We start from the raw sequence: 13,702 nt of genomic DNA, 5'->3' as shown, positions 1-13,702 counted from the left end.
CTCGATCCCCACCGATAGAAATTTAGGTACTTTTAGTTTCACTTTAATCTAGAAAGTTGATACTAATTTTTTGATGCCAACAAAAAGGTGCCTATGTGATTTAAACATAATGAATATGAGCAAAATAAATAGTAACATATAAGGAAGACATTGCTAGTTAATATAGTCGTACTGGTTGTAATAGTGCAGTGTTGTTGCTGTGTCGACTCAATCACAACAAAAAACACTAGGAAGAAGCAGAGGAAGTAAGGAGTTGTGTCACTGATATTTCCCTAGAACACGATTGTCGTCCTTCATCTGAGTAGATATTCATTTCGGAGGCCTGCTCAGTGCTGTAATGGAGTACTCATCTGACAGTTGAGTTGTGACACAAAAGTATTCGAGAGCAAATGATAGGATGGTGTTTATATTGGCGAGTCAAGAGACCTCAATAGTCAGGGTGAGTCTAGAGAACAAGAGAGCTAAAAGGGCATGTGAGATCAATGGTCAGGTAACTCTGTGTCATCAAGATATAACTTCTTAATTAAGTTAAATTGTGAAAATCCTAGTGTTGCATTCAAAAACTCATGCACTCTAACTACAACAATAGTTTATCTATCTATCCACAACAGTGCTACACTGTGCCACGACCATGACTGCGATCGTGCTGCACCATGCCATGCCTCACCTTGCAACGCCATGCCTCATCTCGGCAGAGGCGGCGCACACGTGAGTGTGACACACCTTTACCTTTTTCTCAACCACTGAAGGAATATAGATAGGTCCATCTATATAAACCATGTAACTGTCCCATCGACCATCTGTACGGTGCTAAAGGATCATACATAGTTAGTTTAATCTTGTCTTTCAGAATTATAAAATACTTTAAATGATCCAAGCCCATAAACTTCATATTAGACAAATTCAAATCCACTACTCTTTGATATATAAGGGTTCTTGTTTGCCTGACAAAAATGAGCGGGTCTGTTAACTGGTAGGTTTCATCTAGTAAATGGCCGAATTGGCTCTTCCAACTATAGATACTTTTGTAGAGGGACAAAAAGTTCTTACTGTCAGCATAATTTCATAATTTTTGGTTGAGGAGTTTGGGAGATATCGAATTTTGAAGTTAACTATGCTGCTGTCTGAAACAAATTCAGTCAGTTATCTTATCAGATGTTTTAGAACTTATAGATGGCAAAATTTAATTATCCATTGAATACCGAAGTTGTAGAGTATTTTGTGTAGAAACTTCTAGAGTATTTGTTTGATATCACCACTGTTATAATTTTAAAGATACAAAATTAACAAACAGCACTACTATTGTTTGGCATGTGGTTCAGGGTGGGAGTCATTCCACCGGGTCTTGGTTTCAAGTGTAGGAGCGATTTGTTAATTGTTGGCAAATGTTTGTGGAATATTTGTACTAAGTTTTAAGCCCCACAGCAGGTGTCTACACTCTGAATCATGCCTAGTACATTTTTCTTCTTCGATGAAGGCAAATGAATGTAGCGGTGGTTGCTACCGTTTTGACGTTGTTGTTTCATCGCATACACTCTAATATTCAGAATCATCGAATTCTTTCATAATTGAACTCTATGGTGATGCTTTACTTGATTGTATTATACTGATGCTTAATCATCATTGATGATGATGATGATTCGAGTATGACCCACGAGATTAATAAACACCCCTGAAGGTGAATGAAGTATTATTTGAGGTTTGTATTGTATCTGAAGGTAAACGAAGTATTATTTGAGGTTTGTATTGTATATGAAGGAAGTGAAGTATATTGATAAATGCAGCAAGCCATATACATGTCATGATTCACTTGCATATGAAGTTTTGTCGTGACCTATGGTCCGACCGTACCGGTACAACTTAGCATCGTACGTTGCCCGAGGAGGGGTACGATTCGGCTTCATACCCTTAGAGGTATGAAGGCAGAGGACATATGCATTGCATTCATATGCATTCATTGAAGTGATATTTGCAGATGGTGTGGTTTTATACTCTAAGAAGTATGAATGCAGAGGACTTAAACATTGCATTCCTATGCATACATTGAAGTGATATTTGCAGGTATTGATGACGCAGGGAAGTGTTATACAACCTATTGTGGTTGTTTGAGGAAATGAGATGGCACTGGTTATTTTGGGACTATTGAGTTCTATATCTACAAGTATTTCTGATCTCAATTGTGATCCCTTTAAAATGTTGAGTAAATCAAATTTTTTTGGTTTAAATATCTCGTCAAAACAATTTACTTGCTGAGATGTTTTCATCTCACTCTTGCATTGCTCAATGCAGGTACTTGATTCATGTTGGGAATGAGGGAAGTAGCATCACGTCCACCTTCACTCTCATAATAACGCTGCCCAGGCACAACCATGATTTAATTAGAAACTTCTTGTCAACGATGTTTGTTTTTAACAAGTTGTGCACACTAGTTAATTCAGTTTATGTCGTTATGGTTATCTTCCCATTTCTAGCAGATTATTAATGTCTAGTATGTTTTCTTATCATGATATCTGTTTATACTCTGTTGCTTCCACGTCTATGCAAATTTTCAAAGGAGATGCTGTCGAAATTTTATATATGAAGGTTAGTTGTGTAGTTTAGTAGCATTTCGGGGTGTTTGTGGTTCCCAGGGTGTTACACCATAATGGTCCCTATTTGCCATGTAGAACAAAGAGGCATTATTCTAAGCATATTTACAATCAAGCAATTACGAAAAGTTAGCATGATTATCGTCGACCAACCATAATGTCTAAATATATTAAGCTCATAAATATTGATTATTGTCTTGTTAATTTTGTATTTATTATGTATATTTAGTATATTAGTTTGGTAAATCTAGTTATTATGGAATATTTATGGTTAGTTTTTAAGCTAGATAGAATGTTATATCTTACTAGTAATAAATATTAGTATTTTAATAAAATATGGTAATATAAAAGCACATATAATATCAACAGGTTCACAAAACATATGCGTCACACGTTTCCAGGCATGCCTAACATAGCACATTAATCAAGGCTATAGGGTCCCACCTAACAAAGTACACATTTTTGGAGATTATACCATCCTCGTCATGTTTGTGTGTGTTAATGCTCAATTAACCGAGTAGCACACCACAACGATGATTTATACTTCATTACTGTTGATCTTAGAGCAAAATAACTATCAACCACATTTGGAGACTAGAAGCACATAAGAATCTAGAAATGTACTTTCTTATTTCTGGGAAGCCACAAACATCAGACAAAAAACTTTATTATTGAACTATAACTCATAAGAAATCTAAAAGAGGGCACCACCAATGATGGGTTGTTGGTAGAATGCTGCTGGGTTTGTCAAAGCAAGTTGGTTGAATGGCAGCAATTGTTGCAGTTGTAAGAGGGTGCCAGCGTTAGGCGCAGCGTGCTGGTAGAACGGCAACAACTGTGGTTGTGTCAAGAAGGTAGCAGGGCTCACACCAGCTAGCTGGCTGAATGGTAGTAGTTGTTGCTGCTGTAAATAAGCAGGAGAGTTCAATGCTGTCAGTTGGTTGAATGGAAGAAATTGCTGGGGGTAGGCAGCAGATAGCTGGCTGAATGGTAGTTGTTGTTGTTGCAAATAAGAAGCAGAGTTCAATGCAGCTAGTTGGTTGAATGGAAGAAACTGCTGTTGCTGAGAGTAGGCAGCAAGGTTTGCTAGCACAAGTTGTTGTAGTTGTTGTGCCCTGATGTTTTGTGCCAATAAATGCACCAAAGGTAACTGCTGTAATAGGGCTGATGATTGTTGGAGGAACAAGGGTGATAAAGGTAAGATGCCAGCTGCGATTGCCTGTTGGATCCTGTAGGGTTGAAGAATTGGGTTTTCACATACCGAAGACACCGTTGGTGAGAGGTACGGGGGAAGAAGGGAAGCTATAGGAGCTTGTGAGCATTGTGGGAAAATGGTCGCCGTAGCAGCACTTGCAGAAAGACCAAGGAGCATAAGGAGGCAAAATATTTTAGCTGCCATTGTTGGTACACTATTGTGCTTTCTATGTTGCTAGTTGGTCTCAATAATATGTGTGATATATTAGCTACTAATTTAAGAGATATTTATACACATCTCAGTCCTTGTGCTTGTGCAAGATTAATTTTGGATTTTGCAAAAAGAATATTAGTAAGATAAGGTAGAGATGACATGGTATCTAGTTGGTTTTGACATTTAGTGATTACTTTGTTGGGTTATAATTTATACGTAAGCAAGACAAACTTGATAAAATACAATAAATAAGTGGTTTTTCCTCTCGGTATTGTCCAAATACATGGGTGACAATGGTGTGATGCAATACCTTTACACATGTGTAACGATAGCCACATATGTGTTGCTTGGTTTGGCTATTTTCCATTAGAAAAAATCATGGCACGGTTCACCAATGTTAATTTTAGTGTGGTTAACTTGCGTAATAATTGGTTTAAAGAATCACTCGATCCCCACCGATAGAAATTTAGGTACTTTTAGTTTCACTTTAATCTAGAAAGTTGATACTAATTTTTTGATGCCAACAAAAAGGTGCCTATGTGATTTAAACATAATGAATATGAGCAAAATAAATAGTAACATATAAGGAAGACATTGCTAGTTAATATAGTCGTACTGGTTGTAATAGTGCAGTGTTGTTGCTGTGTCGACTCAATCACAACAAAAAACACTAGGAAGAAGCGGAGGAAGTAAGGAGTTGTGTCACCGATATTTCCCTAGAACACGATTGTCGTCCTTCATCTGAGTAGATATTCATTTCGGAGGCCTGCTCAGTGCTGTAATGGAGTACTCATCTGACAGTTGAGTTGTGACACAGAAGTATTCGAGAGCAAATGATAGGATGGTGTTTATATTGGCGAGTCAGGAGACCTAAATAGTCAGGGTGAGTCTAGAGAACGAGAGAGCTAAAAGGGCATGTGAGATCAATGGTCAGGTAACTCTGTGTCATCAAGATATAACTTCTTAATTAAGTTAAATTGTGAAAATTCTTGTGTTGCATTCAAAAACTCATGCACTCTAACTACAACAAAAGTTTATCTATCTATCCACAACAGTGCTACACTGTGCCACGACCATGTATACGATCGTGCTGCACCATGCCATGCCTCACCTTGCAACGCCATGCCTCATCTCGGTAGAGGCGGCGCACACGTGAGTGTGACACACCTTTACCTTTTTCTCAACCACTGAAGGAATATAGATAGGTCCATCTATATAAACCATGTAACTGTCCCATCGACCATCTGTACAGTGCTAAAGGATCATACATAGTTAGTTTAATCTTGTCTTTCAGAATTATAAAATACTTTAAATGATCCAAGCCCATAAACTTCATATTAGACAAATTCAAATCCACTACTCTTTGATATATAAGGGTTCTTGTTTGCCTGACAAAAATGAGCGGGTCTGTTAACTGGTAGGTTTCATCTAGTAAATGGCCGAATTGGCTCTTCCAACTATAGATACTTTTGTAGAGGGAAAAAAGTTCTTACTGTCAGAATAATTTCATAATTTTTGGTTGAGGAGTTTGGGAGATATCGAATTTTGAAGTTAACTATGCTGTTGTCTGAAACAAATTCAGTCAGTTATCTTATCAGATGTTTTAGAACTTATAGATGGCAAAATTTAATTATCCATTGAATACCAAAGTTGTAGAGTATTTTGTGTAGAAACTTCTGGAGTATTTGTTTGATATCACCACTGTTATAATTTTAAAGATACAAAATTAACAAACAACACTACTATTGTTTGGCATGTGGTTCAGGGTGGGAGTCATTCCACCGGGTCTTGGTTTCAAGTGTAGGAGCGATTTGTTAATTGTTGGCAAATGTTTGTGGAATATTTGTACTAAGTTTTAAGCCCCACAGCAGGTGTCTACACTCTGAATCATGCCTAGTATGTTTTTCTTCTTCGATGAAGGCAAGTGAATGTAGCGGTGGTTGCTACCGTTTTGACGTTGTTGTTTCATCGCATACACTCTAATATTCAGAATCATCGAATTCTTTCATAATTGAACTCTATGGTGATGCTTTACTTGATTGTATTATACTGATGCTTAATCATCATTGATGATGATGATGATTCGAGTATGACCCACGAGATTAATAAACACCCCTGAAGGTGAATGAAGTATTATTTGAGGTTTGTATTGTATCTGAAGGTAAACGAAGTATTATTTGAGGTTTGTATTGTATATGAAGGAAGTGAAGTATATTGATAAATGCAGCAAGCCATATACATGTCATGATTCACTTGCATATGAAGTTTTGTCGTGACCTATGGTCCGACCGTAACGGTACAACTTAGCATCGTACGTTGCCCGAGGAGGGGTACGATTCGGCTTCATACCCTTAGAGGTATGAAGGCAGAGGACATATGCATTGCATTCATATGCATTCATTGAAGTGATATTTGCAGATGGTGTGGTTTTATACTCTAAGAAGTATGAATGCAGAGGACTTAAACATTGCATTCCTATGCATACATTGAAGTGATATTTGCAGGTATTGATGACGCAGGGAAGTGTTATACAACCTATTGTGGTTGTTTGAGGAAATGAGATGGCACTGGTTATTTTGGGACTATTGAGTTCTATATCTACAAGTATTTCTGATCTCAATTGTGATCCCTTTAAAATGTTGAGTAAATCAAATTTTTTTGCTTTAAATATCTCGTCAAAACAATTTACTTGCTGAGATGTTTTCATCTCACTCTTGCATTACTCAATGCAGGTACTTGATTCATGTTGGGAATGAGGGAAGTAGCATCACGTCCACCTTCACTCTCATAATAACGCTACCCAGGCACAGCCATGATTTAATTAGAAACTTCTTGTCAATGATGTTTGTTTTAAACAAGTTGTGCACACTAGTTAATTCAGTTTATGTCGTTATGGTTATCTTCCCATTTCTAGCAGATTATTAATGTCTAGTATGTTTCCTTATCATGATATCTGTTTATACTCTGTTGCTTCCACGTTTATGCAAATTTTCAAAGGAGATGCTGTCGAAATTTTATATATGAAGGTTAGTTGTGTAGTTTAGTAGCATTTCGGGGTGTTTGTGGTTCCCAGGGTGTTACACCATAATGGTCCCTATTTGCCATGTAGAACAAAGAGGCATTATTCTAAGCATATTTACAATCAAGCAAGTACGAAAAGTTAGCATGATTATGGTCGACCAACCATAATGTCTAAATATATTAAGCTCATAAATATTGATTATTGTCTTGTTAATTTTGTATTTATTATGTATATTTAGTATATTAGTTTGGTAAATCTAGTTATTATGGAATATTTATGGTTAGTTTTTAAGCTAGATAGAATGTTATATCTTACTAGTAATAAATATTAGTATTTTAATAAAATATGGTAATATAAAAGCACATATAATATCAACAGGTTCACAAAACATATGCGTCACACGTTTCCAGGCATGCCTAACATAGCACATTATGCAAGGCTATAGGGTCCCACCTAACAAAGTACATATTTTTGGAGATTATACCATCCTCGTCATGTTTGTGTGTGTTAATGCTCAATTAACCGAGTAGCACACCACAACGATGATTTATACTTCATTACTGTCGATCTTAGAGCAAAATAACTATCAACCACATTTGGAGACTAGAAGCACATAAGAATCTAGAAATGTACTTTCTTATTTCTGGGAAGCCACAAACATCAGACAAAAAACTTTATTATTGAACTATAACTCATAAGAAATCTAAAAGAGGGCACCACCAATGATGGGTTGTTGGTAGAACGCTGCTGGGTTTGTCAAAGCAAGTTGGTTGAATGGCAGCAATTGTTGCAGTTGTAAGAGGGTGCCAGCGTTAGGCGCAGCGTGCTGGTAGAACGGCAACAACTGTGGTTGTATCAAGAAGGTAGCAGGGCTCACACCAGCTAGCTGGCTGAATGGTAGTAGTTGTTGCTGCTGTAAATAAGCAGGAGAGTTCAATGCTGCCAGTTGGTTGAATGGAAGAAATTGCTGGGGGTAGGCAGCAGGTAGCTGGCTGAATGGTAGTTGTTGTTGTTGCAAATAAGAAGCAGAGTTCAATGCAGCTAGTTGGTTGAATGGAAGAAACTGCTGTTGCTGAGAGTAGGCAGCAAGGTTTGCTAGCACAAGTTGTTGTAGTTGTTGTGCCCTGATGTTTTGTGCCAATAAATGCACCAAAGGTAACTGATGTAATAGGGCTGATGATTGTTGGAGGAACAAGGGTGATAAAGGTAAGATGCCAGCTGTGATTGCCTGTTGGATCCTGTAGGGTTGAAGAATTGGGTTTTCACATACCGAAGACACCGCTGGTGAGAGGTACGGGGGAAGAAGGGAAGCTATAGGAGCTTGCGAGCATTGCGGGAAAATGGTCGCCGTAGCAGCACTTGCAGAAAGACCAAGGAGCATAAGGAGGCAAAATATTTTGGCTGCCATTGTTGGTACACTATTGTGCTTTCTATGTTGCTAGTTGGTCTCAATAATATGTGCGATATATTAGCTACTAATTTAAGAGATATTTATACACATCTCAGTCCTTGTGCTTGTGCAAGATTAATTTTGGATTTTGCAAAAAGAATATTAGTAAGATAAGGTAGAGATGACATGGTATCTAGTTGGTTTTGACATTTAGTGATTACTTTGTTGGGTTATAATTTATACGTAAGCAAGACAAACTTGATATAATACAATAAATAAGTGGTTTTTCCTCTCGGTATTGTCCAAATACATGGGTGACAATGGTGTGATGCAATACCTTTACACATGTGTAACGATAGCCACATATGTGTTGCTTGGTTTGGCTATTTTCCACTAGAAAAAAATCATGGCACGATTCACCATTGTTAATTTTAGTGTGGTTAACTTGTGTAATAATCGGTTTAAAGAATCACTCGATCCCCACCGATAGAAATTTAGGTACTTTTAGTTTCATTTTAATCTATAAAGTTGATACTGATTTTTTGATGCCAACATAAAGGCGCCTATGTGATTTAAACATAATGAATATGAGCAAAATAAATAGTAACATATAAGGAAGACATTGCTAGTTGATATAGTCGTACTGGTTGTAATAGTGCAGTGTTGTTGCTATGTCGACTCAATCACAACAAAAAACACTAGGAAGAAGCGGAGGAAGTAAGGAGTTGTGTCGCTGATATTTCCCTAGAACACGATTGTCGTCCTTCATCTGAGTAGATATTCATTTCGGAGGCCTGCTCAGTGCTGTAATGGAGTACTCATCTGACAGTTGAGTTGTGACACAGAAGTATTCGAGAGCAAATGATAGGATGGTGTTTATATTGGCGAGTCAGGAGACCTAAATAGTCAGGGTGAGTCTAGAGAACGAGAGAGCTAAAAGGGCATGTGAGATCAATGGTCAGGTAACTCTGTGTCATCAAGATATAACTTCTTAATTAAGTTAAATTGTGAAAATTCTTGTGTTGCATTCAAAAACTCATGCACTCTAACTACAACAAAAGTTTATCTATCTATCCACAACAGTGCTACACTGTGCCACGACCATGTATACGATCGTGCTGCACCATGCCATGCCTCACCTTGCAACGCCATGCCTCGTCTCGGCGGAGGCAGTGCACGCGTGAGTGTGACACACCTTTACCTTTTTCTCAACCACTGAAGGAATATAGATATGTCCATCTATATAAACCATGTAACTGTCCCATCGACCATCTGTACGGTGCTAAAGGATCATACATAGTTAGTTTAATCTTGTCTTTCAGAATTATAAAATACTTTAAATGATCCAAGCCCATAAACTTCATATTAGACAAATTCAAATCCACTACTCTTTGATATATAAGGGTTCTTGTTTGCCTGACAAAAATGAGCGGGTCTGTTAAATGGTAGGTTTCATCTAGTAAATGGCCGAATTGGCTCTTCCAACTATGGAGACTTTTGTAGAGGGATAAAAGTTCTTACTGTCAACATAATTTCATAAATTTTGGTTGAGGAGTTTGGGAGATATCGAATTTTGAAGTTAACTATGCTGCTGTCTGAAACAGATTCTGTCAGTTATCTTGTCAGATGTTTTAGAACTTATAGATGGCAAAATTTAATTATCCATTGAATACCGAAGTTGTAGAGTATTTTGTGTAGAAACTTCTAGAGTATTTGTTTGATATCACCACTGTTATAATTTTAAAGATACAAAATTAACAAACAGCACTCCTGCTGTTTGACATGTGGTTCAGGGTGGGAGTCATTCCACCGGGTCTTGGTTACAAGTGTAGGAGCGATTTGTTAGTTGTTGGCAAATGTTTGTGGAATATTTGTACTAAGTTTTAAGCCCCACAGCAGGTGTCTACACTCCGAATCATGCCTAGTACCTTTTTCTTCTTCGATGAAGGCAAGTGAATGTAGCGGTGGTTGCTACCGTTTTGACTTTGTTGTTTCATCGCATACACTCTAATATTCAGAATCATCGAATTCTTTCATAATTGAACTCTATGGTGATGCTTTACTTGATTGTATTATACTGATGCTTAAACATCATTGATGATGATGATGATTTGAGTATGACCCACGAGATTAATAAACACCCCTGAAGGTGAATGAAGTATTATTTGAGGTTTGTATTGTATCTGAAGGTAAACGAAGTATTATTTGAGGTTTGTATTGTATGTGAAGGAAGTGTAGTATATTGATAAATGCAGCATGCCATATACATGTCATGATTCACTTGCATCTGAAGTTTTGTCGTGACCTATGGTCCGACCGTACCGGTACAACTTAGCATCGTACGTTGCCCGAGGAGGGGTACGATGCGTCTTCATACCCTTAGAGGTATGAAGGCAGAGGACATATGCATTGCATTCATATGCATTCATTGAAGTGATATTTGCAGATGGTGTGGTTTTATACTCTAAGAAGTATGAATGCAGAGGACTTAAACATTGCATTCCTATGCATACATTGAAGTGATATTTGCAGGTATTGATGACGCAGGGAAGTGTTATACAACCTATTGTGGTTGTTTGTGGAAATGAGATGGCATTGGTTATTTTGGGACTATTGAGTTTTATATCTACAAGTATGTCTGATCTCAATTGTGATCCCTTTAAAATGTTGATTAAATCAAATTTTTTTGGTTTAAATATCTCGTCAAAACAATTTACTTGCTGAGATGTTTTCATCTCACTCTTGCATTACTCAATACAGGTACTTGATTCATGTTGGGAATGAGGGAAGTAGCATCACGTCCACCTTCACTCATATAATAACGCTGCCTAGGCACAGCCATGATTTAATTAGAAACTTCTTGTCAACGATGTTTGTTTTTAACATGCCGTGCACACTAGTTAATTCAGTTTATGTCGTTATGGTTATCTTCCCATTTCTAGCAGATTATTAATGTCTATTATGTTTCCTTATCATCATATCTGTTTATACTCTGTTGCTTCCACGTTTATACAAATTTTCAAAGGAGATGCTGTCGAAATTTAATATATGAAGGTTAGTTGTGTAGTTTAGTAGCATTTCAGGGTGTTTGTGGATCCCAGGGTGTTACACCATAATGGTCCCTATTTGCCATGTAGAACAAAGAGGCATTATTCTAAGCATATTTACAATCAAGCAATTACGGAAAGTTAGCATGATTATCGTCGACCAACCATAATGTCTAAATATATTAAGCTCATAAATATTGATTATTGTCTTGTTAATTTTGTATTTATTATGTATATTTAGTATATTAGTTTGGTAAATCTAGTTATTATGGAATATTTATGGTTAGTTTTTAAGCTAGATAGAATGTTATATCTTACTAGTAATAAATATTAGTATTTTAATAAAATACGATAATATAAAAGCACATATAATATGAACAGGTTCACAAAACGTATGCGTCACACGTTTCCAGGCATGCCTAACATAGCACATTCTGCAAGGCTATAGGGTCCCACCTAACAAAGTACACATTTTTGGAGATTATACCATCCTCGTCATGTTTGTGTGTGTTAATGCTCAATTAACCGAGTAGCACACCACAACGATGATTTATACTTCATTACTGCCGATCTTAGAGCAAAATAACTGTTGGGGGCCTTCGGCTTCCGAAGGTCCTCAAAAACATGATTTAGCAATGCCTCTGGAGTATAATGTGTGGACAGGGATCTTCGAACAAGAGCCCATGGTATGAAGAAGCACGGAAACAATACGAAGGATGGAGCAGAGCAGAAGTTGTGCGCAAGGGAGCTTCGGCATGATGGCAGAAAAGAGGAAACCGACTTAAAGAGGAAAAGACTATCTAGACCCAGATAGATTACTATAGAGTTATTGTCAAAAGCAAAGGGCCTGGATGTAATTTTGCATGGGCTGCGTCCCGTGCCTATAAATAGATGAACAGTGTTCCCGTACTATTCACGCTGACTTGGCATTTGCTTTTGCCTCACGCTTGTACCTTTACCTTCTCTCAAGCCGAAGGTATATTTGTAATTTATTATCATTTCTATTTTTCCCTGACAAGTCAATAGAAATGAGTTAATAATAATGTTTAAATGTTTATGTTATATCTCATAATTTATATGAATTCTTCTTCATCATTCGTTGTGCTTATGAAGGTATGTCCTTCATAACCTTCGTCCGAAATTCATTATATCCTAAGGGAAATAATGCTTCGAAGGACTAAGGACTTTAGCATTTAACATTTTTATGTTTCCTTGTTCTTAACTCTTAGCATTTGAGAACAAGTCCCCAACATTAGTGCCCACCTCCGGTGAACTCACTTCCACTTTTTGAGTTTCGAACACCTTCGGCAAGCATCGACCTTTGTCATGCCGCCAAAGAAAGCTTCAGCAACAGGGGCTGCGGCTCTGCAGCCGCTGGACACGAACCAGGAGACTCTCTCTCTTCGGGAAGCCCGAAGCCAGAAGAGGAAGGCCACCAGTCCAACGCCTCAGGAGGACGATTTGGACCAAGAAATCAGGAACATGGAAATGCTGCATCAACAAGTGCAAAAGAAGAAAGAAAAGATGGCCCGGCTAGCTGACCTACAAAGGCAGATAGACAAAGCCTCTAAAGAGGTTCGTCATCTTACGCAAGATGAATAGAACCGGAGGCCCCAGTACAGAGAGCTCCACCAAGAGGGCTTCGTCAACGAGGATGACTGGTATGAGGATTTCCATCATGGAAATTTTGCTTTTGACGATGCTTCTCCTCTATCACCAGAACTGCAGGCTACACCTTGGCCTCCGTCTTACAAGCCACCTCAACTCCCCATGTACAACGGACACTCAGATCTGAAGCAGTTTCTGATGAGCTACGAAGCAACGATATCTTCCTATGGTGGCAATATTGCAGTCATGGCGAAGTCTTTCGTCATGGCCGTCAAGAATGTTGCACAAACCTGGTACTCCTCCCTTCGGCCAGGAACAATCACATCATGGCAGAAGCTGAAGGATATGCTGATCACCAGTTTCTAAGGGTTTCAAACGAAGCCGGTCACCGCTCAAGACTTATTCCAGTGCACCCAAGACCACGGAGAATATCTTCAGGCGTATGTCCGAAGGTTCTTACGCCTGAGGGCACAAGCACCAACAGTGCCCAATGAAATTGTCATTGAGGCCATGATTAAGGGGCTTCGGCCAGGACCTTCAGCCCAGTACTTTGCCAGGAAGCCCCCTCAGACTCTGGAGAAACTGCTTCAGAAGATGGACGAATACATCCGCGCTGACAACGACTTCCGATAGAGAAGG

General features: G+C 38.2%; 2 protein-coding genes across 2 annotated transcripts; both read right to left on the bottom strand.

Annotated features, from left to right (window-relative positions):
- Positions 1-3,201: 3,201 nt before the first annotated feature.
- z1A1_5 (alpha zein) lies at positions 3,202-4,044 on the bottom strand. Its single transcript, NM_001204324.2, has one exon. It carries the CDS (start codon positions 3,985-3,987, stop codon positions 3,283-3,285), a length of 705 nt encoding a protein of 234 aa, NP_001191253.2. The 5' UTR covers positions 3,988-4,044; the 3' UTR covers positions 3,202-3,282.
- Positions 4,045-7,636: 3,592 nt separating this feature from the next.
- On the bottom strand, positions 7,637-8,485 carry z1A1_4 (alpha zein). Its single transcript, NM_001149158.2, has one exon. The coding sequence runs from the start codon at positions 8,424-8,426 to the stop codon at positions 7,722-7,724; it is 705 nt and encodes a 234-aa protein (NP_001142630.2). The 5' UTR covers positions 8,427-8,485; the 3' UTR covers positions 7,637-7,721.
- Positions 8,486-13,702: the final 5,217 nt, after the last annotated feature.

Source organism: Zea mays, chromosome 4 (assembly GCF_902167145.1).
Source record: "Zea mays cultivar B73 chromosome 4, Zm-B73-REFERENCE-NAM-5.0, whole genome shotgun sequence".
NCBI classification, from domain to species: Eukaryota; Viridiplantae; Streptophyta; class Magnoliopsida; order Poales; family Poaceae; genus Zea; species Zea mays.
This window is presented reverse-complemented; position numbering and strand designations above follow the sequence as displayed.

Excerpts from the sequence above, each read along its gene's own strand:
- z1A1_4 (NM_001149158.2), bottom strand. The coding sequence starts at position 8,426 with ATGGCAGCCAAAATATTTTGCCTCCTTATGCTCCTTGGTCTTTCTGCA.
- z1A1_5 (NM_001204324.2), bottom strand. The coding sequence starts at position 3,987 with ATGGCAGCTAAAATATTTTGCCTCCTTATGCTCCTTGGTCTTTCTGCA.